Raw genomic sequence first — 27326 nt, 5'->3', positions numbered from 1 at the left:
TTATAATGAGCAACCTTTAGTTCTTGTACCATTCATGTGAATATGACACTGTATTTGAGCTGATATCCTAAAGACAAGCTACACTAGTGGTTCCACATCTTAATACAGGAGCAGGCTTGCTTCAAGCCAACTTGGAGCACATTAGAGGAGCCAGAGTCTGTCTGGACCCATTTCTGCAGGCAGACCTGGTTTCTGCAGGCAGTGATTCTGGTGTGACCGATGATGCAGAGAGAGCAGCCAGTGGTGTAACCAGTCAGCATTATGTGGTACCTGGTGGCATTTCTATACATATCTGTTTTGTGCTGCAACTTCAGAAGTGTTAGAAAGGGGAGAGCAAGGGGAACTGGCAAGGTAGACTGCAGTATTATTCATAAAAAGAAATAGTCATATCCCAATAGCAAGAAACCCATGCTGTGTTTGCATTCAGGGAAGGACAGCTCCAGCCCCAGATTGTCCCATTTGGAGGCAAAAGGAAATCTGCAAAGGCAAAGTAAATCTGGCACCTCTGTCGAGTCACCAAGCTTGGGGTGCAGGTGGCCAAAGAAATCATGTGTAGAGTGTAAATGTCATCCAGCTGTTTTCCACATCCACAATAGGATAAGATGAATCTCAACCTGGAAGTGCCCATTTCTGTCACTGCCATTCAGCAGAGTTCAGCGTCACATGTCAAGATGCAGACCTCTATTCTTGATGATGTCTAATGTACATGAGATGAATCCCTCCTCTAACGACCTCAGTTTTCAGTAAGACACTCTTAGGAGAGCTCTCCTCAACTTGTAGCAGACCTTCAGGCTCAGAGCCTGAGGTGAGATGACCGTTACAAAGCTTTGAGCTTTGGCCCCTAGGGAAACATATTTTGCTGTGCTCTTGCTTTTTTTGGAAGTCGTTACAGATCTGTGTGAGTGCTACAGACCTTTTTTTTCTTTTATAGGGCTGAGTCCCAAAGGCCTTAGAAACACATAAAGGTCATGTCCATACATATAAAGTAAGTGACCCTGATGGTCTTTTCTTCTTTCCTTTGTAGGACATCCCAAGCAGAGGCCAACCACCCCAAAGAATGGATTCTCCCCCAAACCAGGAGAGAGTCGAGATGCCGAAAAGCAGTTCGTTCAGAGATTGAAGGAAAAGTGTGATGAACAGTCCCAGCAGTTAAGCAATATTCGAGATGAGCTTAAAAGGGCCAGCTGTGGCTTTGATGTCTTTGCTATAACAACACAGCACTTTTTCAGGCAGGTAAGTGCAATGGGTACTTTTTACCATTGGAAAAATACTTTGCCTTTACACCAGTCACTTGCCCAAATTTATTCCACAGTCATCGAAACTTTGTTCTTGGGAGCAAAGCATATAATTTCTTTGCAACAGTTATTATGAGGAGGGAATTATTATTTGATGCCATGTATTTGAAAATCAAAGTTCAGGAACCTGGAAGAGGAAGAATTTTGACTGAAGCACTTGTCACAAACATGGAGGGCTTTCAGGATGTTTTTAGGAGTGCAGCAGATGCAGAAACTTTGAAGTCCCCGTCCCTTACCGCTGCAGCTGGAATGGAAAGTGTAACTGAGATATTGATAGTTGCTAACAAATGCAAAAACAATCTATACATTTAGTCAGCCAAAGGTATTGGATGAAGGAAAAGATCTGCTTTCTCACAGTACTTATCTGCTGTTCCTGTTCACCTCAGATCAGGCAGAGTGGTCCCTGTTACAGAGGTGCCAATTACTGAAGACATTAGAATAACATTATCTCAGCATTTAGGAGATTACATTCAGGAGGTATAGAGAACATAAAGAAACATAAAGAACATAAAGAAAATGTTGTTAATAATTAGAGAAGCTTATTTATTCATTAAACCCAAGACAAAATGAGTAAAGTTTAAAAGACGACCACAGAAACCATGAAGGGCTTGTAGGTATTGCTTGTTTCAAAAGCTGTTTAGTGATCTGGGAAATCTAGTTGGGCTCTGAGGTCCAGACCTGGTTCACCTGATGCTCATGTATTTTGTACCATCCCAGGTTAAGCTGGTGTCCCAATTGCTTTCTAAAACAGGCAGACGATCACCAGCAGTAGGGCCCAAGGTTTGGATAATATCCTTGATTGCCTGTTTGTCTACTTTTGGAAGAGACAAGAGTAAACTTTCAGTATTAAATGGGAGAAAGAAAACCAAAAAACAAAACACAGATTCAGTCTTTACAAATTCTGAAATACTTTATTCAGTTATTTTTTTGTATTAGTGGGAAAGGTTCACACTCTTCCCTAAGTAGGAGCTGATCTTGCCAGGGGGAGCTTCACTGAACTGAAAAAACAGGGAATTTTTAAAAAGTACTAAATATTTTAAATATCTTCCCAGGAGATTTTCCTCCTCTATTTTTCTTTACTCCTGACATTTCTGGGCTTGATGGGCATTTGTAAAGCTTTTTTTTGCTTTTTATTTTGGAGCTGACTGTGGAGTGTCCTTGATTAAAGCAGAGGGAAACAAAAAAGGGCAGAGCAGTGTCTGCTCAGCTTTGTCTATGTGTTGTCCACTGGGGAGAGATTTTTCATCTCATGCCTCATTCACAATTTGCTGAAGGAATTCTGGAAGCTTGGGCATATCTCTTTCATCTCCTCTGGATATGTTTTAAATGAGAACAGCTGCTGCAGCTGAGCTTTGAGATGACTCTCATCCTGTTGGTGCGTGTTAGATCTGTCCTGAGAATGCCTCCTGAGTTGAACACCTCAGGGAACTTTATTTAATAGAGTCCTCTCCAAGTCCTGGTGGGGCATAGCTGTGCCTCATATTCCCAGCTCTTCTGCACTATCAGGCTAGCTGGGGGTTTGCAGTAATACTCCTCTGAGTACTTAGGGGGCTTGGAGCTAAAAAATAATATACCTGTGGAATTTAAGCACCTTCAGGCTTGGGCAGGATTAGACATCATAGATTTTTTTCAGATCCACTGCTGGACTCGCTTACCTGTGTTCAGCCTGAGTGTCAGTCCCTTCTGGGCTTGTCTGGTCGCCCGGGAGTATATATATCTGCACATCACCATTCAGTGCAGTGCAAGACACTTGCGTCTTTCTGCTTGCTGCTGGGAGCCATGTAACATGGACTCCTCCCAGGCAAAGACATCCCTGGCTTCCCTGGGTGATGAGCTGCACAGTCAGCGTGAGCCCAACAGTTATCCATTAGGCACTCAGATGTGGTACCTACATTAAGAGTACAGTTGCTTTAGGCTCCATTTTTAGTGAATGGAGGCAGGTGAGCACTTCCAGAAGACTATTTACAGCACCAGCTATCTGACTTTGTGCTTGAGGTACTTGCCTGTCTCAACTGAGGCCTCCAGGGAGGCCTAAGGCTGCTGCACTTTTAAATTCGATGCTTAAGTTGAGAGCCTACATGTAGTGGGATGATCTGGGACTACTCAAGCAATTGCATAATTGGGCAGTCTGTTGTCTTGCAAAATAGATAGACTTCCAAGTTTTTGAGTGTCATTTGAAAATACAGTCTGTAGACATTTTCTGAGATGGCATTATTGTTTGAAAGCTTAAGCAAAATTGCATTGGCTGGCTTTGAGTTAGGGCAGCATGGAAAAAGAAACTTTTCCCATTATAAAAATAATAATAATTGTGTGTGTTTGTTTCTGAGAAGCCTGCAGGCAAAATGGTTGAGGTCTGAGTAGCACTGCAGTTTGGCAAGGGAATAATACTCATTCAGGAACAAGGTGGGGCCTTATTCCAGAGAAGTTTGGGGTTGATTTGTTCAACTGGCAGTTCTACTCTGCTTAGCAGAGGGCCCAATCCTACTTTGGTGCTAGGGAGCCTCTTTGGGCTGATAGTCACCCATAGCCTAATTTTAGTCTCTCTCTCTCTCCTTACACCACACTAAAATAATGTCTAAAACATAGATTTTTTTCTCTGAATTGGAGCTGAATTCTATTGGAAAATGTGCTTCCAAGCAGCAAGGACTGGACTGAATCTTAAAAGCAACCCAAGGACCAGTGTTTTGCACACAGGTAGGAGTCTCCCCAAGCCCGTGGCTGTCTTGTCTTCACAGAATCACAGGATAATATACGTTGGAAAAGACCTTTAAGATCATCAAGTCCCACCGTAAACCTAACACTGCCAAAACCACCACTATACCATGTCCCTAAGCACCTCATCCAAACGTCTTTTAAATACTTCCAGGGATGGCGACTCAACCACTTCCCTGGGCAGCCTGTTCCAATGCTTGATAACCCTTTCAGTGAAGTAAAATTTCCTAATATTCAGTCTTGCTCACACTATTTCTCTTCTCTCTCCAAAGCTGGGGAAAGCACCAATGCAATTGGTCCAACAGACATGTTTAGCTGAAGAAAGAGAGTGTCAATATGTAGTAAAGAGTATTGGCCCACACCGGCATCTTCTTTGAGTGCTTTCCAATCTTAAGCACTTGCTGTAGCAACCTTAAGGTTGCATCACCGTTTTCTTTGGGTTTTGTTGGACCTGTTTTCTGACTGTTCCAGACCACTGCTGAATGGTATCCTGGAATCATGTCTCTTTCTCAGTTGAAAATGCTCTTAGTAGGCAAGGTTCATTTAATAGGCATCAAGGAGCACACAACATGCAGCAGTACTTAATACAGACCCATTAAATGACAGCTAAACCAATTTGCTATCTTGGGAAAAAGCCTAGGCAATAGAGCAGGCAATGACTGAGGCAGTGGACAAAAAAATTAAAGCAGTGGTTCTGACATAAGCATTTAGCTAGTCATGAAAAGTAATGATTGCAGTGCCTGTGGACAGCATGGCTTCTAATTATTATTTAATTAGCAGATTAATTAGTTAAGGCTCTCAGATATGCACACATGACTCCTGTTGGCTTTGAGGACAGCTTCAAACTTATTCTGAAGAGGAGTAGATTCAGTTTGTCTTTCATGTTGGATGTTCGACATGTCAATACAGCCTTTGTGCTGTGAGGGATACTCCAAAGTGAACAACTGACTGGCAGGAGTTGGGAGTGATACTGTTAAGACGATACCATGAAGACTTTTTAGAGCAAATATCATGAATGGCTCCCCCTGACTTGGGTCACTCCTGACCTGGTCTGGCTTGTTAGCCCAGTAATAATGACAGTCCTGGCCCAGTTTCAGCCCTGTTCAGCAAAGAGGCCAGCAGCAGTCCCTCTTGGAAGTGGTAACAGTGCCCTCTAAAGGAGAGTAGCCCAAAGTGACAAATTCTGGAGGGTAAATCCTGGACATAAACAAGGAGGGAAAAAAAACACTTTCATAACTCTAGTACACTCAGAGCAGACGTGTTTTTGCTGAGGACTGTCGTGGCCAAACCATGCTGAGGCTCTGGAAACTGGGCTAATGCCTTTCTGCCAGTACAGCATGCCCGAACAGCTGAAAAAATGAATCTGGTTAGCAAGTTCTGCCTCTGAAATTTCAAATTAGGACCCCAGATCTACAGTGCATGTGGGGGGAAGGGATCCTTTCTGGGTTGCAGACCCCAAGCGTGGGAGCAGGTGAGGGAAAGGGTTATGCTGGGGTAGTCTGTTCCGTACTTTGCATGGGCATGGAGGGGTTTCCAGACTTGCAGCATGGCCTCGTGCTGCAGTCTTCATCATGGGGGGAAAACTGCTCAGGACAGGTCCCAGCACGTGGGTGCAATCGGATCAGCTGGGAACAGGGGAACCACACAGAAGCCCTGAACAACAGTTGGGGCAGCACTGCAGTACTTGATGGTATCCCAGCAATTTGTGTCCACCAACATTGGGAAAGACGTGTCACCAGTAACCAGTGTGTGTATTTGTCTACACGCCTGGGTTACTTTTGAGTGGTATACAATATACATCTTCCAGACAAGTAAATGCACATAGCAGCATCCTGCAAAATCTAGGATGGACAAGGAAAACCTTTTCCCCCATTCAAATAACTGAGATATGTATGTGCTTGTGTGTATTTTTCAGAGTAATGTTTCTGTCCTGTAAATGGACAATATGCCACCCAGTGTCATGTAACTACCTTGTCCAAATGCTAGTGACCTCTTGTGTTAGAGGCAAAATTGGCTGCACTAGTTATAAGTTGCTTGGTACTTCCAGCATTGCCTCCAAAACAGTAATGTGGGCCAACATTTGAAGTGCTTAACTCTGGCTGAGCTGAAAATGGTTTATTTTCACAACTGTCTCTGAGAATGAGTTTGGGAGAAATACATCTATTGTTTGTGCCTGGTGGTGGCACAGTTGTAAGAAGCCAGCATTCATCAGAAAGATTGACCTTCTGGCTTTCAGGGGTACTACTTTCCCAACATTTGCAAAACATGTTAGAATTTGGCCCAAGAATGGGCCTTAGAAAAGTGCCACTCCTCCCTCATCATTATTACAGCTTGGCTAGATTTCCTGTATTGAGCAAGTTCAGTCTTTCCTTTGCTCCTGCCGGAGACCAGAGCAGTCAGAACAACTCAATCTTTTTATTCTGTATCCTGGAAAAAATCCATTTTGGATTCATCAAACCCTGACAGTTTAGGGATATGAATCAAAAACATTTTATTGCAAGACAAACAAAACACTTTGTTTACTTGGGAGGAAAAAATTAGAAAGAAGCTTTGTCATCATTTAGGGCTTTCTAAACTGCTTTTAAAGTAGAAATGCGCAGGATTTGGTATTGGGGGCTACTAGTTACAGTAAAACAGAGTAGTAAGAATCGAGATGTGCTCCTTTATTTGCAAGCGTTACAATGAACGCTCTATAATGCAGCTGCTGTGGGACCCCCAGGACGCTCACCCATGGTCGATCTGCCCAAGGAATGGATCAGGGTTTGTGAACTGAAGGAAATTGCCTTTTGTAGGACCCCTGCTTATTTGCTGTGGATACTAAAAGACAGGCAGTGAAAAGGTAAGGTGCTGTAGGAATAGAAACCTTAAAGCAGCTGAATATCTTTCACCTCCTCATCCTCTGGGTAACTGAATGTTACCAGAGGATGCTACACAGGTCCTATATGAAGATCATTTCATCCAAGCTCTCCACCTCTGTGCCAGAGTGTGTCCCTCATTTTCCTCTCGCGCAGCACCTCTCAGCACTCAGTGCTCTGCTGCTGTGACTGCAGAGCCGGACGCTGGCCGCACTGTGCCCTTTGGGTCTGCCAGCAAAACCCACCTCTCACCTAGCGCAGGATCTAAGGGATGTTTTTAATTTCCCTGTGCCTCAGTGCCCAGCTGTTAGATGAGGACACCAGGGAACTGCCATCACATGAGGGCGCCGTGGAGGGAAAAAATTAGTATTTGTGATGCACTCCAATATCGGGGGGAGATGACAAAGGAATAGCCTGTGAGGAAAATCAGCACTTTGCAGTCAGTGCAGATGATAGCATGGGTAATAAATAAAACCTTGGGCTACATAATAAATGAAGAAGATAAGCAAATTCAGAAATGAATACTGACATGCCTGTTTACTGGGCAAAGTGGGAGTGCTGTGCTGTACCCCGTGCTGTGGCTGTGCTATGGATCCACCCCATGAAGTGGACCTCCGTCCACCTGGGTACTGCACCGCTTCCCTGTGCTGCTGCTGGTTTTTGGATGCAGTCACACACCCATCAAAGGGGCGTGGGGGTGTGAGCTGGCTGGAGTGGAGATGATGATGGGGGATATTGGGAATTGCAAGAAAACAGAGAGAAATGCCCCGCTGAGGGCTTACGAGGTGGGCAGTGTGTGAGGCGGGAATGGGGCTGGGCAGTGCAGTCTCCCGCTCTGTACATTTTAGCTGTGTGCTCCTGGATAGCGCAGGTCCCACGGCAGGATTTTCTCTGTGATGTGGACTCACTTGCACAAGCTCATTCCTCACTGCAAATGGGGCAATGAGGTAACCTCTGCCTCTGAGGTGCAACCCCTTCTCCCGGCTCTGGCTGGGTCTCCCTGCTCCGGGCTTGTGCCCTATGGCCTTATGGCTCAGGAGGAGAAGAACCAGGAAAGCGATAAAAAGAGGAGGCAGAAACTTGCTGGGCCAACCCTGTCTCTAGTACGATGGTTTTCTCAGACCCTGTCTGGGGCAAGGAGTGGGAGTGAGCAACTCACCCGCAGGGAAGCAGGCAGTGAGCAGCAGGAGCAATGGCGTTTGGAGGGGCAGGAAGGGAACAGCAGCAAACTCCTCTCCCAGCCTGAAATCCTGAGGCTGCAGAGCAGGCACAAACACTCTGCAGGAGAGTTTTAAGGGGAAGCGCAAAAGGCTGATGTTTGAGCAAATTCAGGTGGGAGCATAGCTGGACAAATGGTAGGTAAAGAACTAATTGCTTAGTAAAAAGACTGCTTCTTCCTGCTGTGTCAAGAGGAGATGCCTCAAACATGCTAATTGTGCATGTTTTCAGTTGAGTAGGAGTTAAAAGTAGAAAAAGTGAAAAAAATACATATCTATATATACACACACACTTATATTAAAAAACTGGTGTTAATCAAGGGCTAATTATCTTTACCCAGCAATTGGCCACTGGGGACTGCACAGTAGAAAAGGAATAAAAAGGAGTGCTCAGGGAACTCCACTTGTGAGATGTCGGTAGAGATTTTTATTCTCCCCTCGTAGCTTCTGTTTCCTTTGCAGTGTCAGAAGACAAGCCCTGTCTGGACCCATTCGTGCCAGCGGAGCAGGCGCTGCCTGGCTTTGCCTGGCGTGGCTGGCCATGGCACAAGGCTGCCAGCACTTTGGAGATGGGTTCATGGTAATGCCGAACTAATCCTGATAGAAATAACCCACTGACTCTGGAGGCAGGGCGGGACAGGGAGGCAAGCGAGCGGGAACCTGTGGGCAGCACAGGCAGTGTGCGCCAAGCTGCAGCTGGAATGGGGCTGTTTCACAGAGCCACTGGCAAAGGTGGTGCCAGGACAGGGTGGAAGGCTGCCCAGTGGTCCTGCCTGAGCTCTCCGTCTCTCCTTTTGGAGCAGTAACTAATGCTAGGCAGCTCTAGAGACACGTCACTGCTTTTGATTTCCATACCTGGCTGAACCTTCAGTGTTTTACTCTACAGGTCACGATACCATCCAATGCACAACACTATCCTCAGGCACCTAGTACTCAAAAGGGTCTGTTTAGGTAAGACACAAAATGCTGCTATCCCATCACTATGTAGAGCTTTTCAGTAGTGAATACAGGTGTCCTGGGGCAGCCTCAGCTGGGGACAGACCAGAAGGGTCTCTCACCAGCTTTGCAGCCGAACTGGCAGCAAATGTTTGACTCCTGCAGATACCCTACACTACTCCCAGGCAGCGTGGCCTGCTCTGCTTCAGGCCCTGCAAGGCAGAAGGAAGAAAGTGCAGGGAACCTCTTGGCTTCTTGCCCTGTCCTCACTGGCTTTCTTACAGCCACTGCTGTGACAAATAGTGCAAATTTTGGTTTTGAGGGGTGGAAGAACATGCTTCCCTGGGAAGTGTTGGGGTAGTTACATGGCCTTGTTCTGAAACAACCCCCCAGTTAGAGTATGTTTGTATGCCTTGGTTGGAGAAGAATTTTGTTAGTTACACATAAATATTTCAAATTTCAAGATTAAAAAAAGTAGCCCCAGGCATTCTAATGCTCCTCTTGAAGAGGTTTTAAATGTCCGTTAAAAATTAAAGATCTCTTTATTTACATGTTGTCCTCAAAGAGAAATGTATTTGGGCTGTGTGCCAAGCGTCAGGTAAAGGTGAATTTATTTTCTCCTTTTGTTTAAATTATTGATCTCCATGTAAGCAACTGAGTTTGACAGCCTTGATTTTATACTGCAATCAGAGGAAAAAAGCAGAATAAGGGTCAGGAGTGGCTCTTGTGACGATGGCAGCCTCCAAGCGGGGAGCCTTGGCAGCCTCCAAGCGGGGAGGCAGCTCCAGCTGCCTCCAAGCAGCCTCCCATTGTAGCATCCCGGCAGCTCTCCTGCCCTCAGATACACACCCTTGGCCTCCCCTACCTTCTCCCTGCTTTTATTTTCGGACCTCTGGCAGTAATACTTTTTTTTGTTGGTTTTACATGACCCCAGGGCAAAGTGGCATGGCTCCATTAGTATAAACATGTCCAATAATGACATATATAGGCATCATAATAATAATGGCAATAATGATCAGTGCAATAGAAATTAAGTTTGTTTAAGGGATCTTACTGCTTCTGCAGCGTAGTAAGAGGAAAGATTTCTTATCCATAACAAAGGTCTGGCAATGCTAAATGTCCATCAAACCAGCTACGTGCCAGCTTTTTAATTGCAGAAATAGCAGGCTTGATATATAATTGCCTTGATTTGGTTTTAGCCAACACAAATCATAAAGGCTAGTCTTACTTGAAAAATCAGTTTTTATCTTCTTATTTGCCAGTGCAGTAAAATCTGTTTAAGTAACATTAGCTTGTTGTGTTTAATTGAATTACACAGAACAAGGAACAAAAAGATGTTATCCGGATTGAATTGAGTGTGTTAAAACAGAAAGCACTTGACTGACTTCATATATTCCTTTTAGTTAATATTTGACCTCTATATAACAATCTCATTAGAATTTAGGACATTAACATTTTTATTATTCCACAGTTATCCCAACAGAGTGCTAGACATTTTGCAGATGATATAAAGACGATGTTCCAGTCCTGGAGTGCTTAGCATCTAAATACGCAATAGCCCAATTAAAACTGGGGAGTCAAAGTGACTGAATCTTGCAGAGAACCATATATCTAGTTTATTTGGGGATTTGTATGGAAAGATAGTCATGTGTTTGTGTACCTAAACATGGATACACACACCTGCATGCAAGCGCACGTCTAAAGTCTGTTCTGCTGTCTCAAATATCCTCTGGGAAGACGTGTTTTCAGCGAGCGTACGGAGGATAGGGCTGGAGCATTGCAGGGCCTGGGATCACCAACAGGGTCCCAGTGACAGGCACCATTGGAGAAGGACCAGATGGTGTGGTGTCCTGCCAGTGCGTCACCTAAGTGCAGTATTGAGGGCAGGCAAGAAGTCAAAGCAAAACTACGTACATCGGGAGATGCAGAGGCAGCAATGGTTGTGTGTATGCAGCTCTGTATGAGCTGTAGAAGAGAGCCCAGTGAGTACAGTTTCGCTTCTGCAGACAGGGATATTCCCACTGTTCATGTTCGTTTACACCAAATGAGTGTGATGAATATTTTACATCCCACACAAGTTTGTCCCACCTGCCCTTGGCAGTGTTACCTGCAGTGCAGCATGTGTCTTTGGGCTGCTGCAGAAATGAGCAGCAGTACGTGTCCTCGGCAGCACTGCTGGGCTGATGGCTGCCTCCAAGGCAAACAGGCTGCACAACTATTCTTATTATCTCACTCTGATTTCATCTGTGGGGAGAAAATAAGCTACACTTCTTCCTTTTTTTTTATTGCTTAGTACACTGAGAAAAGGGACCTTGGTATATATAGCGTAGAGAATTCTGTTTGGAGAGACATTAAAAAGGAACATGTTGTGCAATTGTATATATTGAATGCTACTGCTAAAATAAGGAGGCTGAAGTAAAACTGAAATTGTGTACATTTATCACAAATATAAACATCAGCATCTTGTCCATTAAGCTAACAGGACGCAATCACAAAGTGTTGTAAAGGAAAGCTAAGATACCTTTATAGACAAATATATATATATATATAGTAGTAGACTGAATAGTCCCAGAAATCTTTAATGTGATGTGAGCAAAACTTAGTCCTTAATGAAGTGTTTCCTACCTTTGAGCTAGAGATGAATAGATGTTAGAAAGCTAACTGGAGGGCTCTCCTCTGCTCTGCGATGGGCCTCCTGTGCCAGTCAGAGCAAGGGGCTCAGCGCGGGGCTCAGCCCAGCAGCCATGGGCGCAGTGTAGGTGTGAGGTGAAGGGGGTCTGGCCTCTCGCAGAGTACCCATGTTTGGTCTACAGTCAATGGACAGACCCAGAGGGATGCTTCCCCTCGGGGGACATATGGGGAGTGTCTGCCCACGGATCGTACAAGGAGCCCTGGCACCTCTGGTGTGCTGGCTGGGGCGCGCTGGGGTTCACCACCACTTACCAGAGAGGTGCCTGAACTTGGCCTTTTTCTGGGGCTGCACTTGCGATGCCTTTATACATCTGAGGCTTGGTGCCCCAGGCGCTTGGCTGCGCGCTGCAGGAGGCCCTCCTTGATCCCATGACTCTTCTGTTCCGTGCAGGGACTCACCTTCCCCAAGAGCAGAGAAAACTATTTTTTCCCTTAATCTGGAGTACTGCATCACCTGGCACATGGGACCAGTGCCTGATTCTTCCTGTACCTGGCATAGTCACCTCGCTCAGGCTGAGCCTTAGCTCGGAGGATTGATCTCACCACAATTTCTTACTTACTGTTAAGTATTGATCTGACCACTTACTTACTCTTAAGTAAGCAGTGATCCCTTCGGCAGCTGAAGTTGGCTGTATTTCTGGACAAGGCTTTTGGAGCTTCTTTGAAAAAACGTATGTAATGTTGAGCTGCCTGCTTTAAGCTGCCCCACATTTAACTCCAGGCAGGAGATAAGCACCAAGGCAGGACGTCAGGCAGGAGGCCAAGCCCCCCAGACCCCTGGAGAGGCACTCTGAGCATGCTGCAGCAATGACAACCCACAGGTAACTTGCAGGCTAGGGAGAGAGATGCTTGATACGTGTAAGTGCCTGCAGAGTTATTCTGTCCTGGAAAGTAGGAGGGACATGTTCAGGAGGGACTGGATGTTGTGCATGGAGCTCTGCATTTCCAGTGGGATCCATGTTGCAAAAGAAAAAGGTTTCAGGGTTTCTTTCTGCTCTGACTGTAAAGAAACAGAGATCACCTCTAGATTTGGCACAAGCTTCCAGATCTTTGGCCTGATTTTTTTGCTTTCACCTTTTGCTAACTGGTATTTTTAAAAGCAAACACATTACAAAGGAGCATAACATACTCAAAGCAATGGCTAAATACATTACGAGGATTAATTTAGAAATAAGCATGGAAGAGTTGAATATATGCCATGTATTTGTGTAGGTGCCATACATATGACTATAATGTTTGAACTTCTTTCCCATGGTCTTGGAATATCTTCTGTTGCACATAAAATAGCATTTCACCTATCTGTAGTTAAAACGAAGTACTGGAAGTTACTGAATTTTAGGCGCATTAAAAAAAAATGTTCTGCCTTCTCTCCCCTGCCTCAAAGGCATTTTTAAATGTCATTTGCAGAAAGACTTCAGAAGATTATTTACTGTGTTCCCTCACCACTGCATATTCCTAAGCTAGAAAGTTCTGCTGATATAACTGTCTCTCCAAAATTACTGCTTCAGTCCCGGGGGTGAGAGTGTAAGTATCGTAAGTCTTTTTGTGTAGATCCATCAGCAGATAAATTCTGAGCTGATGCACAAGAGGATTTTGCAGCAATGTAGTGGAACTTTCCCTGTTGATGAAAATTCCTGGCAGATGTGAGGTTGCTCCAGTGCAAAACAAGGCTTGAAAATACAGATAGACTATAACTACAATTCCCACCTTTAAGCCTTTCAAGACTGTGTGCTGCATCTGCAAAAATATCTCGTATAGACATGCTGACAGAAAAGGAGCACTTTCTTTATTAGTGAAGTTCTGATTTGGTCTTCAATTTTGCAGGTGCAATTTCATATCCCCATTGCATTGCATGTGGATTGTGGTTACAGATTTTAGCAGCTAGGTAGCCACATATTTGATTTGTGGACTGCGAGCTGCCTACACTTTTGAGCATATAAAACCAACATGCTCACATTCCCACTGATTCATTTTTGATGAGTGATGGATGCAGCAAAGCCAGGCTGAAACCAGCTCTGCCTGGAGCTGTCTTTCAGTACAATCCTGACTTGCCTCTGTGCAAAGCAGTGCCCAAGACTTCATCCCTTCACCCGCACCATCCCATAACTGGCTGATACTAACTGCATGGAGAGCCTGGCTCAGAGGAGGTATTTGGACCTGGCAGTAGTATGGAGTGATCTGGATCATGAAGTGAGTTGGGCCCATTCAAACGAAATGTGTTGTAATGCAACTAGATGTTAATGAATAAACACAAACACAGAATACAGGTCATGCCTACAGAACTGTGGGCTGGGCGTCAGCTGGAAGGGAGTAACTCTAGGAGTAATTAGTTTCTGGTGTCAGAGCAAATCAATGTGAGCTCCTACTGTGAACATGTGCTATGAAAAACTGTCAAGATCTTTGGGTGAATAAACAGAGACATAGCAAGTAGAAGTAAGAGGGTGATAACACCTGCACATTCAGCACTGGGGAGACTGATACTAGCGTATGACATTTAGCACTTCTTCAGGAAACAATGAAAAGTGGCGAGGGAACAGAGAAGAGCAATAGGCAACTGTGAGGGATGGAAAAATCCTTTGCTGTGAGAGACTGCAGAGCACAATTGATTTTCTCTGTAAAAAAGGACAAAGTGGCATGAGTCCAGAGCAGAAGAATCAACATAAGAAGGTACTGCTGTGTACCAGAAGGCTCTTTCCACCCGCAGGGGAAGGTTTAGCAGAAACCACTGGCTGGAAGCAGGAGCTTTGCACCTTCAACACATGAAGGAAGCACAGATTTATAGCAGTAGAGATGATCAGTTATGAGAACAAATGACTGAGGAAGCAGCTCCACATCTTCATGTCTGCAGTTCACTGCCAGATGCCTTTGTAGAGGGGGTGCTTTCATCAAATACAGTTACAGAACAGTAACTGCATAAAATATAAAGTCCTGTGATAAGAAGATCATGTTATTTGATTGAATCATCCCTTTGTCCTTAAATTCTACAAACATCTTTTGGCAAGAAGAATATCTGGAAGTATAACATTTGATGATGCAATAGGTGTTAGAGGGAAGACACCTATTTTAAGGTCGGAAGCCTTTTTCAGATAGATATTAAGATGAGATCTCCATGCACTATAGCTTTTCATCACACTCTCTAATACAGGGCTTGTTGCACCTTCTTCTGAAGTTTCTGGCAATAATCACTGCTAGATGCAGGATCTGGATTAGATGGACCATGACTCGAAGACATATCCACACACTAATTATTGTGTTCCAATGACTCTGACATTTATTTTTGCTATCCTTTCAAGTGGAAAGTATATCCACTTGATATTCTTTCTGTGTCATCACAGCCATCCAAAAGCATGTAGCTATGCTTTTGAATCAGATACCCAAAACACAGCCTGTCTCTCTCGCTTACCTCCCCTTCAGGTCTGAGCTCTCTGGTTCCAGAAAAGAACTCTACAAGGTTTCAGCTGCAATCTCCTGGGATTCCCTGGCCTTGCTCTCACCCCTGAGATCTGATTCAAATGCTGCTTCTTACAATCACTTCTCACACATTAGAGAAATAATTTCAGAAGGTGGTTGGGTTTTTAATATAATGATTTGAGAACTGTTTATTATTATTTCTTCTTAAAGCCAGCTCTAACTACACAGGTGCTGGAGACAGGGAAATTATTATAAATGATGCATTTTTAAAATGAGTTCTAAAAATCTTCTGAGTTAGGTTTTCTTTGTATAAAAACATCCCAAGCCCACAACTGATAGATTGGATTCTCATTAATATGAGTATGTGCTATTCCTCTCAGCAGAGCACTGGGAATCTTCCCAATAGGAGAAACCTTGGTCCATGTGAAGCCGCTGGAATTTTTTGCAACTGACATTGCTGTCGCAGGATGTCAGCACTTGTCCCTTGCTCTGCTTGGCCTCAAAATACAGCAGCTTGCAGTTGTCATTGGCTTTGGGCCAGAATAACTCCGAAGTGGAAGAGAGGAGAGGAGATTCCCTGTTTGTTGGGAGAAGAAGGGAACATTTCTCTACAAAGTTGATTTAAGAAAATGGCCATCTGCTTCCAGATACTCAGAGGTCTGGAATTTAGAAATAGCCCTGGGGGGGGATGTATTCCTCGGCAAAGGGCAGGTGAGGAGTTCAATGAAAACATGCATTTGTTTTAGTTCCCTGTGATCTTGGTGCATAAATGATGTTTCGTATCAGGAAACATGAATTCCTTGTCAGCAAGAGCTAGTTAATTTGGAATTCACTGCAAATGCTTACTTTGTACCATTCCGGATGTCAAGAACTAGAAAACATAGTAATAAAGTATTGTTCTCTGGTGCATTTTAATCCATGGCCTTACAAGCTACTGACATAAAAATAAATGTAAGGCTACACTAGCAGAAATAACAAAAGTCTGAAGGAATTCTGTTTAGATCCTCACATTCTTTTCATATGAGAACTGAATTAAAAATGGAGTCAGCTGGCTGGGCTCTCTCACTTGAGAAACAGAGAGCATGCAGTCCATGCTAATTTGTTAAATTCTAGAGTAAACGTTCTATTCTTCCAGATATACAATAGTGTAATTGCATAATTGAAAAACTATATTAAAAATGTTTGCTTCCATGGAAGTTGCCCGAGGATCATTAAAGCTTCATGGTACTGAGTAATAACACAAAATGTGAAACCTTACTGTAACTCCAAGGGAAACTGCCATTCCGGGGACATCTGGCATGACCTTCAGCTCTAGCTGAATCATCTAGCTGAAACTCATGACTGACTGCTCCTATCTTCAGAAATCCTCAAATCACTATATTACCTTTTATGAAATTTTTTTAAGTTAGGTAAGAATAAAAATAAGAGACCCAACCTGGAAGATAATGTATTACATGTGTTTGTCTAAAGACCAATGTGGAGAACTGTGTTACTAACAACAGAGCTGCATCAGAGAAAATTTGTAATGCACCTCCAACAAGGAAGATGAAATGTAATAGTGAATGTATTTGCTTTTCTCATTTCCTTGGGCCACTGTGGTTTTAGTCTGACAAGATTGGGGGTTCAGGGGCTTGTGACAGGACTGTCCTCCCAGCTGGCACCAGAGTGTGGAGACTGCCACGCAAACTCCACAAATGCATTTGGCCCGGGGAAGCTGGCCCTGTAGTAGGGAGGTTGTCTCTCCCCAGATTCACGACATTCTCCCTGGTTTAGTTTTAACCCCAACCTGATTCATTGCCCTAACACTTGTGTGACCATAAGGAAGGAAACAGGGACAAAACAAGTGACCAGGAGACGGGAAGATGAAATCACCTCCTTTGACGGCAGCACTCATCTTTATTGGTTTCAAGCACTCACAGAAATACAATGTGACTAGCACTTTCAATATGCAAAATTTGGAAAGAGAATTTAGGACTAGTTCAGACTGTTTCCAAATTACCCTGCTTGCAGACATTGAAAAAGTAACAATACTGATAATACCTTCAGCAACGGATTGCAGGATTTGCGGTCCATGCTTGGCTTATTGAAAAATAAATTCAGTCTCCCTAGTAGTCTGCAATTCTGACAGTATACTCGATTTCTCTCTTGTAGGTATCAAAATTTTGAGGAAGTCCACCTGCACGTTCTGTCACAAAAAATGTAACTAAGTGTTTGAAAACAGTACATGCGGTAATCGCATAGGCAGTGCTGGATGTCCCTTCTCCCTGCCTTGCTCTCCCATCTTTGTCATGAATAATAATTCGTGGCATGCCACTCAATCATCTTCTGAGCCTCCTGTTCAAAATGCATTACTGGAATAGCTTTGTTCTACCCTACCTCGGCACTGCCTTAGGCAAAACCCTGGCCCTCGCTGAATGCCGCACCAGGCTTTTCCTCACATCATCCTTTGGAGGTGCTTAATGTCGGTGTCACCATCGCCTCTCGCTGTTGACCGCAGAGAATGCCAGGAGGCGGCAGTTGCCGATAGCCTGACTTGTCCGTCACCCTCTAGAGCTGAGACATCACAGAAGTTATGGTGTCTCGGTTATGCACCAGGTCATCTGAATCTGACCTTCACGTCTCTCCTCATCTCCTCATTCCTGCAGTCTCCTGTTCCCTGTCTCCCTTCTGCATAGCCCTTTGTCCTCTGCAACACCGTCTTCAGAAAAATTTTTCCTTTCTCTTCTGTTTCATCTCTTCTTTGAATCCATGCTTTCGTTTCTTTACCAGGTGAAGCAGTTTTTCAACTTGTGGTATGCCCCACCTCAGCCTTCTCTCCCCCGTTATCTCTCTCTATATCCCTATGGTGTTGTCTTCAGTATTCTTGGTCCTCACTTCTAACTGCTGTCTCCTTCAGCTTTCTTCTAGTTTCCTACGTATCAACGTAGTTTCTCCTGGTTTCCTTCCTATCAACTTATTCCCAGAGCTGGCAGTCCTCTTGCAAACAAATTTGTGTCCCTTGAGGTTCCTTGTACTATCTTTTGCTGCTCTTGCCCTCAGACTGTTATCTATTCAGCTTAAGTTAAATATTTGTTTGACATACTTCACATGCTATGCCTCTCAGCAAGCGTTTTCAGCGTTTCATAAAAGATGAATAATATGCAGTTCACTTAAGGATTCTCCTGCTCAGTGACATACATAGTACAGTGTTATTACCTTTATCTCCCAGAGCTTTCCCAAGACTTCGGCTCTGTTTTTCATTCTCTTGTTTTCCTCCCTAGATCTCCATCTTCACAGCAAACATTACTTGCCAAAACTTTGCAGACCAGCACTGGAAATCCAGGGGAAGCGCTATGTCTCTCCTTAAGAAGGGTAGCCAACCTCCATAAAATAGGGAAACAACAGATACTAATGGTTAAGAATCCAAACCTGCATATATATGTTAGAATATATGTTTAGAATCCCAATGAAATGATTTATTGTTTATCCTTTATATAACAGAGTCTATGCACTGATACATAAAGACCATTATGGAGTTAAAGAGAATAATGTGCTCCGTGTGGGGACCTTAGTAAATTATAAAAAATGGCTAATTAAACCCTACCTCTCCCAATTTAGTTTGGATAGATGTAAAATACTGGAATTGCTTGAACAGTAAATAGGAATTGTATTATGCCCATCATGGAGGAAAGCATTGATTCTGTCAGTGTAGGAAAAAAATTAATGCCCATGATGCCTCATTACTATTAGAATAGGTTGCTTATAAACTGAGCAACTCCCCTTCAAGAAAATATAGATGTCCTCCTTGAGCTTTAATTACCCAGGAGCTTTACTCTTTGCGTGGTAACTACATTTTGTTGCCACTGAAGTCAATAAATGTTGGAGTATTCAGTACCTTGTAGAACATATCCTGTTAAGTCACTTGTTGAGTGCTACTGTTTTGATGTTTTAAAATCTAATTTTAACAGCCTTTGTTCTTCTTATTCCTGTTGTTAATCCTATGCATAACAAGGAACACCTTTTTCTGTGGAACTTACCTGTATTTTCTGTTTCCAATAAGGAAACAAAGGTACAGCTTATGTGTAAGGTGGTTTTTAACTAACAGCACAGGTTTTCCCAGGCCCTGTTGGTCTCTGTCTTATCCACAGACCTCTCCTTCTTGCCTTGAAGGGCAATGTGAACCAGATCTGCTGGGATAGAGCTCCATACAAAGCAGTTCGGCAGAGGCACACTCAGATTTTGGGTGTGGACCATCAACAAGATGTGTAGCCGTATATTGGTGACAGTGCACACACAGACAAGCAGTATTGCGTGGATAGGAACGCAACATTAGCAAAGTTCATCCTAGGTCATCAAATCCAGCCCCTTCCAGCTGCCAACAGCCAAATCCCATAACCTCTTCCCTAAAATTATCAAATTTCAGCTTAAAAGTAATTATCTCTTCCTCAGTTCCTACCAGAGGACTGTTTCAGAACCTCTTGTGATGGAAAGATACATATTTCCAAGTTCACACCTTTTATTCTTACGTTAAATATATTTTTTTACCTTGAAGTACTTCTCCCTCTCTTAGTGTTCTCCTCCCTGATGTATTTATAGAAACCTATCATTTTTCAACTTTACTGTTGTTTTCTTAGGCAGAAGCAGATGTGTACTTATATAGCACCCCTCCAGTGGTATAGTCTATATATTCCCTGGGTCAGAACTGATATCCCCGAAACATAGGTGACCAGAACTGTCTGAGGTTCCAGGTGAGATCTCTCTGGGGCTTTCCATAAAGCATTTAAACGTCCCTCTTCTCTCTTTCCTACAGCATAAGGTTATATTTGCTTTATTCAGAGCTGTACTTTAGACATAGTTCTTAGTCATCCTATGAATAAGCACCATTCTCTTTTGCCGTTATTTTCAGCTGATGAGTCTCCATCTACTACTTGAAATTCCTGTTATTTGTCCCTATGATTGTGACCTTGGACTTCCCAGTATTTTATGTTTCTTCTCACGTCCACTACTATAGCCCTAAATATCATCCAGCTTGACAAGCATGGTGTTTTGACTCTCCCCTTGATGGACAGTGCATCCCAGCATCTCATTAGCACTTCCTTAATTTTTGGCCAACGTCATAAGTGAATGTAATTTGCCCCAAGGACTGATCTTTGAACAGCTCCATTAATTATCTTTGCTCAGCCCAGTAGTTCCATTTACTTACCATCTCCCCCCAAATGGCTGCTCCCTGCTTAACACTTCTTCAGTGACTCCCCATCTTTCCCAGCCTAACGAGCAAATGGTTGGCACTGTAACTGGAGTCACTTGGTCCCCAATAGGTGGGAGTTACATATTACCCTCATCTGAAAATATCAGCTCTTTTGGTGTACGAAGGCAGCAGTCTGCACTGGCACGGATCTGTCTGCCTTTGGTGCTTTGTTGTGCTTGACACTTTTATTTTTTTAATGTATTATTCCTTTCAGTATTTGATCCAAGTGCCACATGCCACTGAAACCAGGCAGTTGACTCGAGCATTTTAAAATAAAGAGTCAAGAATTAAGTTGACAAGAGTCTGAACCTGCTGTTTAAAGTGCCAAATCTCATAGAATTTGGGTATAGGGGTTGTCCTCTCCCATGACGTGCCTGCTTTGCTAAGCTTTTTGCTCCTGTCTCAATTATGCTTATTTCCATTTCTACAACCTTAATCCCATAGGCATTGATGCCTTCAAGTATGTGTTCAAAGTCCTCCACGTAGTAACCTACCTCCAACCTGGAGCATGCTCAGAGACCCCTCCTGAATTCTCCTTTCTTCATCTTCCTCTTTTGTGCATTTCACTGAGGAACTGCTCTTTAAAATAGTTCCCATTTTCCTTTTGCTTTCTCAGCTTGGGTCTTTTCTCACCTTAATGCTACACACCTTGACCTGCCTAATGAGGTCATTAGGCCATTTTTTTTTTAATTACTTGTCTGTGGTATTCTGAAACTTTAAATGAAGTCCTGGGCTGAGGAAGAGCAGGGAATAAGAAGCTGACATAAACCAAGAAGTTACCTGAGCATTTAAATGTGATTTAACACATATAAACTTAATTTAAACTGAATGAATTTGGGCTTACTTTCTCCAAAAGGACCTAAGCTGACCAAAGAGCCCGACAGCTCTCCCATCATGTCCTTATCCCTTATCAGTGCTATGTCCCAAGTAAAATCAGCTTCTGAGGGCCCAATTCACCCTTGCCAGAAGGACAACACATGGCTTCTGCTTAATTTAAGTTCCACTTAAATATTTTATCTTCCAGTTTAGTGCTTAAGTGGTACTAAAGTGGTGCATAGACCTTGCTAGCTAATCTCTAGCTTAGATTTATCACCACACGCAAACAGCAAATCTACCATTATTAGTGGAGTGACTGAAGAAGATGGGTGCTTCACTTCAAAAGTGTAACAAAAGGAGTAATGACAGGTTATTTTCCTTGCCTCATAGTCAGACATATTGATCTAAATACTGTAGTTCTAATGGCCAGCTCAGAGAAATGTCTGTCGTAATTTGTCTAGAAGTGGGACAGTTGTTGTTGTTGTTGTTGTTGTTATTTTTCTATGGCAGTTAAAAAGTTTCCAGTCGGGATTTAGACTGTAAAAGATCCAAATCACGGACTTCAGGTTGTGTGGCAAAACAGAAGTTCCTGCAGTGAGGATGAAATTATTTCACCATACATGGAAGTCTCTTTTTACCTCCATTCTGTGGCTGTTCCGTAGCCAAACAAATTAATTTTCACATGCTGTAAAGAAAAGTTAGATCTTGAACACACATGTTAAAACACATGAATGTTGACTGAGATTTTTAATTTAGTTTGGGCTTGGGTTGGTTTTTTTTTTTAATTACTTGTCTGTGGTATTCTGAAACTTTAAATGAAGTCCTGGGCTGAGGAAGAGCAGGGAATAAGAAGCTGACATTAACCAAGAAGTTACCTGAGCATTTAAATGTGATTTAACACAGAGTTTTGCTGGAGATTCTTGTTGGTTCCTACTATTTTCCGAATCACTTCATGCATCAGCAGTCACAGTAGAAAATACAATTAAACAAAAATGCCTATTTAGAGAGGCACAGATCCAAGCATTACATCTTTCCTACCAGAAGGCAGAGCTGTTCAGCATTAAGGGCAATGTAGTTTTTCCGTATGTTTGGTAGTAATTTGGCTTTTGGGCAAATAATGCTTTTCAAGTTTACACAGCGTAGGCATTTGCAGCAGAAATACTACCTTGGCTGTAAGTCATTGAACTGTCTTGCTCTTTCCAGCATTATCTTTAATGTAAGTTGTGAGAGGAAAATATATCATGCCGGAGGCAGCAGCCCAGGAGAGGGCTGCTGCAGCTCCATGCCCTGGGTCCAACCAAGAAATTGTATTCCCAGTGGGCACATGCATACAGAGCAGACATGTACACCACATATATGTATACATGCAGGTTAGGGTTAGGGTTAGGGTGAGGTTATGTGGTGTATATACATAGATTCATGGCCAAAAAGAAAAACCCAACCCTTGAGGATTACAAAAGCCTCTAGGTACATTGCAGGGGTCTGCGCTTTTGCAGTCCCAAGTAGTCGCCGAGGTCCAGAGGGCAGCGATCTTCCCCGGGACTTAAGGAAACGACTTCAGGAAAAGTCCTTGTTGAGAGACGAGAGCGACTCGGGGGGGTGGGGGACGCCCGGGAGCGGGGGTCACCCCTCACGGCCTGCAGACGGGCCGGCGGCCGGAGTCGCCGGCTGGAGCGACCCAACCCGAAAATCACCGGGGGAAGGCAGACGGCTCGGAGCGGCTCCCGGTCCCCCCGTCCCGCCCCGCCGGCGGGCAGCGCCCGCGCCCGTCCCCCGCGCCGGGGCCGCGCAGCGGTGCGCTCGCCCCGGGGATGCGCCGGCAGCGCCGCGCAGAGCCGCGCAGCGCCGCGCAGAGCTGCGCAGCAGCTGTGCCCAGCCGCAGACCCCGCACGGCAGCCGGGGAGGGCTGCGGCGCGGCAGAGCCGCCGTGCAGGAGCATCGCAGCCGCTCTGCCCGTCTCACACCCTGGGGTGAATTTGGGACCGGTGCGGGCGAGCAGCCGCGCCGGCGGCGAGCCGGGAGACGTTCGGGTTAGAGGCAACATCCAAGTGGTTGCGGAGGACGGGGACTACCGTGGTCAACGGCTGTGAATGCGGCATGAAGATGAGAATGGGCCAGAGCCGCCTCCCGCGGAGAGCCGAGGCTCACCTTCGGATTTCAGCGCGTTTGGGGCTTCCGCTGCGAAGTTTCAAAACCTTTCCCTGCCGTCCCTCGCCCCGACACGCTCCTGCGATGGCGCTGCTGGACGTGCCCTGCTCTGGGCAAGCGTTTGCCAGCCGGAGCGATCGGCCCCCCTTTTTCGGGAGCGGCCTGAGCAAGCCGGAGAGCATCGGTGCGCAGGCAGGGAGGGGAGCGGGCAGCCCTCCGCGGGGGGCGAAACCGGCGGCCGCTCCGCCGCTCCGCGCCCGCTGATCTGCCTCGGCCCCAGCCGCAGGCAGCCGCCCGCAAGCCGCCCTCCCTTCCCCGCTGCCGGCTCCGCGCCCCCCGGCCCCGGCACCCGCGGGCATCCCCCGACGCCCCGGGAGGCATCAGGTGGCCGAGGGGACGGCGCCCAGCCCTGGCCGGCCGCGGCGTGCGGGGGCGCGACATCCCTTTTTGATAGTGGCATCGCCCGGGGCTCACCCTCTGGCTCCGGGCGAGGCTGGTGGCAGTCCGGCGGGTGGCGGTCCGGCTGGTGGCGGTCCTGCCAGGATGGGCAAATGCTGCTCCAAGTGTTTTGCCCGCGCTCGGTGCGAGGACGAGACGGTACTTTTGCCTCTTTTTATCCTTTGGGAATAGACCGGTAGCCGTTACCGTGACGGTGCTGGTGCTGCTAGCTGGCGTCGGTGGCGTGCGAGCATCCCGGGGTGGCGGGGAGGGGAGCGGTGCTCGTCTTACTTAGGGTGTGCTGAACTCCCGGTCACTAGGGACCAGTCTAGCTGTCGCTTCACATGCACTGCAGTGCCTTACATAATTTTATCCTGCAGTCTAAATGTGAGGGTTGGATTTGTGTGAAACAAGGAGGGACCGCTGGCATCTTCTGTAGTAACGGCCGGCTGGATTTCTTGCTATGCTTTCCATACTTTTTTAATAACCCTGTGGAGCACACGTTCTAAAGGAAACTTGCACAGAGTTTTAAAGTTTGAAGAGAGATTACTCAACCTCTAGCTGTCCTAAGGTTTTACCTCTCTAATGATCCTCCTTTCTGACGGAGGATTCTCCAACCTAGGAGAAGTGAAACAAGGCAAAACTACATGTTTTCTTATGTCAGGGTGAATCTAAACCAAGCAAATTCCCGGGCACCAAAATGGGTCGTGTAACAAACATCAGTGCAGAGGTAAGTACATAGCTACAGGTAGCAGGAGAATAGCATGTGGGAGAAAAGTTGTGGGACATTTATAACACATAGCTTTTCATGCTGTTCTGGAAATTTGCCTGGATTTTAAGTACGTACAGAAGAGGGAGAGAATGAACATATGCATTGAATTTGCTTAATAGAAAATATCTTGGTGGAAACACATGCTTGTGCAGTGTATTTTGTTAGAGTTTGGCTTTTAAAAATATTAATACACTCAGTCTAATGAAAAGCTGATAGTGTCTCCCATTTACCTAATAATATGTTCAAATATAGCTTGAGATATGCTGCTAAGCAGGTTAAGAAAAAATGTATGGCTTAATATAAAACCTGTTAAAGTACAGTCACTGGGGGAGATCTAGGTGCTTGTAAACTTTAACCTGAAGAGTATTATGAGGGAGGATTACCTGATAACCAGCATGATTGAAACAGCAGTGTTAAAACACCTCTTTTTGGAAGGAAGACGGTATATCATTTTGAACATCAGCTGCAGTGGGATTCAGTTATTGCTTCTACAAGTATCGTCTGAAATATTTATTGGTACAAGAGAATTCCCAATGTATATGCTTCTCTTTCCAATGATAATATAAGGCCTTGCCCCAGGGCACTCCGAATAAAACACAGCAGTGACTAAGCACCATTTGCAGGTCAGTCTTTTTTTTTTTAGTATTTTGAAAGCATTGGATACGGAAAAGCTGTTCTGAAGGAGCAGTTTTAATAACAAGTGCCACAGAGCATCTGTGTGCAGTGCATATTTTTAGGAGGTATCATAGAGAACTGGGAATTGTTCGTGGAGATACTGCACATATATTTGGACCTCAGAATATAAGCAAGCGTGTAATTTGGCAGGGAGGAGAGACTCCAGGCTCCCGTGTTTACTTCCTAGCTGTGGTTGACTTCCTATGTGGGTCTGGGCAATTTTCTGATGTTCTTTACCTGATCTGACCTATTTGTGCAGTGGATCTACTATTGTTTACCTATTGTTAAAAAGTACCTGGAGGTTTAATTAATTAGCATTTCTAATGAATTAGTATCTCTCAGGTAGTTTGCAGTTCTCAGAGGAGAGATACTCAAAGGCAAACCTCAACTCTGCCTCCCCACCCCACAGTTATTCCTGGTCTAAAGTAAAATCTTGACCTGTCTCCCTGACAATGTCTCCTCGAGGATGTCTAGCTGCTGGCTGAAGCTCCATGCAACTAAAGCAGAGCATTCCCTCTCCCCCCAAGCCTTCATCACTGCTTCCCTTCTTAACCTGTTTGGACAACACCAGCATCTTGCCCATCCTCGGGCCTGTATCATGGCATCTTTTACCAAGTTATTTTTCCAGATCCTCACATGCAGTTATATCTAAATCTTGCAGATTTTTTTCTGAACTACACTGCTAAGTTTTGGCCACTGTTATTTAACAGGATTAATTCCTCCTTCCTTCCTACCTCTCTGCCTACCTGCTCGACCACCCGCCAGTTTTCCTGGAGCTGCTTGGATGTTGCACCAATAAAAGTCATGCCTCAGTCTATACTCAGGGAGTTTTGAGCTGAATGGAAAATACAGAAGTGCCATTTTCAGTGTCTGTTTTACTTGCTGAAATGCAGTCCGACATTGAGCCTCTCACGGGAGAAATATTGGGACGTCTGTATGTTATAAAGCTGATGACAGGAAAAAGAGTTGCTGCTGTGTCTTCTATTCAACAGAGCCGTAGTTTAAGCACAGAGCAAGCATATCATTCTACCTGTTCTATTCTATTTTTCTTTCTATCTGAGGAGATGGGACATATTCCAGACACAAGACTTAACCATTGTGTTATAGAGTACAGGTATGAGGAAGAAGGTTTCCTTCATCTCCGCCATGATTGTAATTTTATTTTATGAAAAGTACTTAAGTATCAGATTAATTTCTTGGGGTGCAGCCAATGGAAGGCCTTTCTCATTGGTTTTCCAGGCAATAATGAAATCCACCATTCATTAAAAGTACCTGAAAAATAAATGCAACATTTTAATTTGTACAAAACCCAGTGTTTTGGTTTCACATTTTGGCCAGAAAAAATTAATCCCAAGTCGCATTGGAGCAATTTTTTTTCTCCCTTGCCATTTAACTGCCACACTGAAATGCTGGATAATGGCACAATCTCTTTACAGTGTCGATGACCTTTTCACCCACTGGAAACGGCTGTGTCACTAGTATGGTCACTGAGCCTTTTTAAAACTAAGTTGGATTTGGCCCTTAGTCACTCATCCTCAATGGCTTGACTCCAACCGGTGCCTAGTGAAGGGCGCCTACAAAGCTCCTTTGATATGCTGAGCCTGTTAGACACAGAACTCTAGGGAGGGCAGCAAAGGTTCCTGCTTACTCTGTCTTCTCTTTCAAATACTTTGTTGAGGTAAATATTAATGAAGATTGATTAACTCAATGAGTATCCCCTTAATTTGGTTCCTTACACATTTGTTTTGGCAGATTTTTCCTCATGTGCTTGTGAATTTTCTAATTGCTTTGATGTTTTGACATTGGACCTATATGAATCTCAGCATTGGACCTGATAGCTTTACATTCTCATGTCAGATCCAGTTTTGCTCTACTGTAACCTTTGGTTTCCTAAGTGCTGGCATTCCCACTTCCCCGACTGCACTGACACTGAAGTGCTGGTTATCTGCAGAGCCACATTGATGGTAACAAGGAGAGGCTTTTTCGTTTTCTATTAACGTCGTGTTTACACTGGTCGCAGGAATACGTGCAGTCCAAACCTATCATGTTACACTGACAAAGCAGGTTACAGTAGCAGAAAATGTCAGGGATTTGTAAGTTCACTGCGCGCATCCAGGAGACCATGAGGCTGAT

At 44.5% G+C, this 27326-nt stretch overlaps 1 protein-coding gene across 1 annotated transcript in view; it reads left to right on the top strand.

Moving 5' to 3' along the window:
- The window catches only part of MTUS2 (microtubule associated scaffold protein 2), a 199670-nt gene that overhangs the window by 140573 nt on the left and 31771 nt on the right, over window positions 1-27326 (top strand). Inside the window, exon 6 of the mRNA XM_075492006.1 lies at window positions 1025-1233. Coding sequence (XP_075348121.1) covers window positions 1025-1233 — 209 coding nt within the window. The remainder of the gene's footprint in view (window positions 1-1024; window positions 1234-27326) is intronic.

This window comes from Mycteria americana, chromosome 1 (genome assembly GCF_035582795.1).
Source record: "Mycteria americana isolate JAX WOST 10 ecotype Jacksonville Zoo and Gardens chromosome 1, USCA_MyAme_1.0, whole genome shotgun sequence".
NCBI classification, from domain to species: domain Eukaryota; kingdom Metazoa; phylum Chordata; class Aves; order Ciconiiformes; family Ciconiidae; genus Mycteria; species Mycteria americana.
This window is presented reverse-complemented; position numbering and strand designations above follow the sequence as displayed.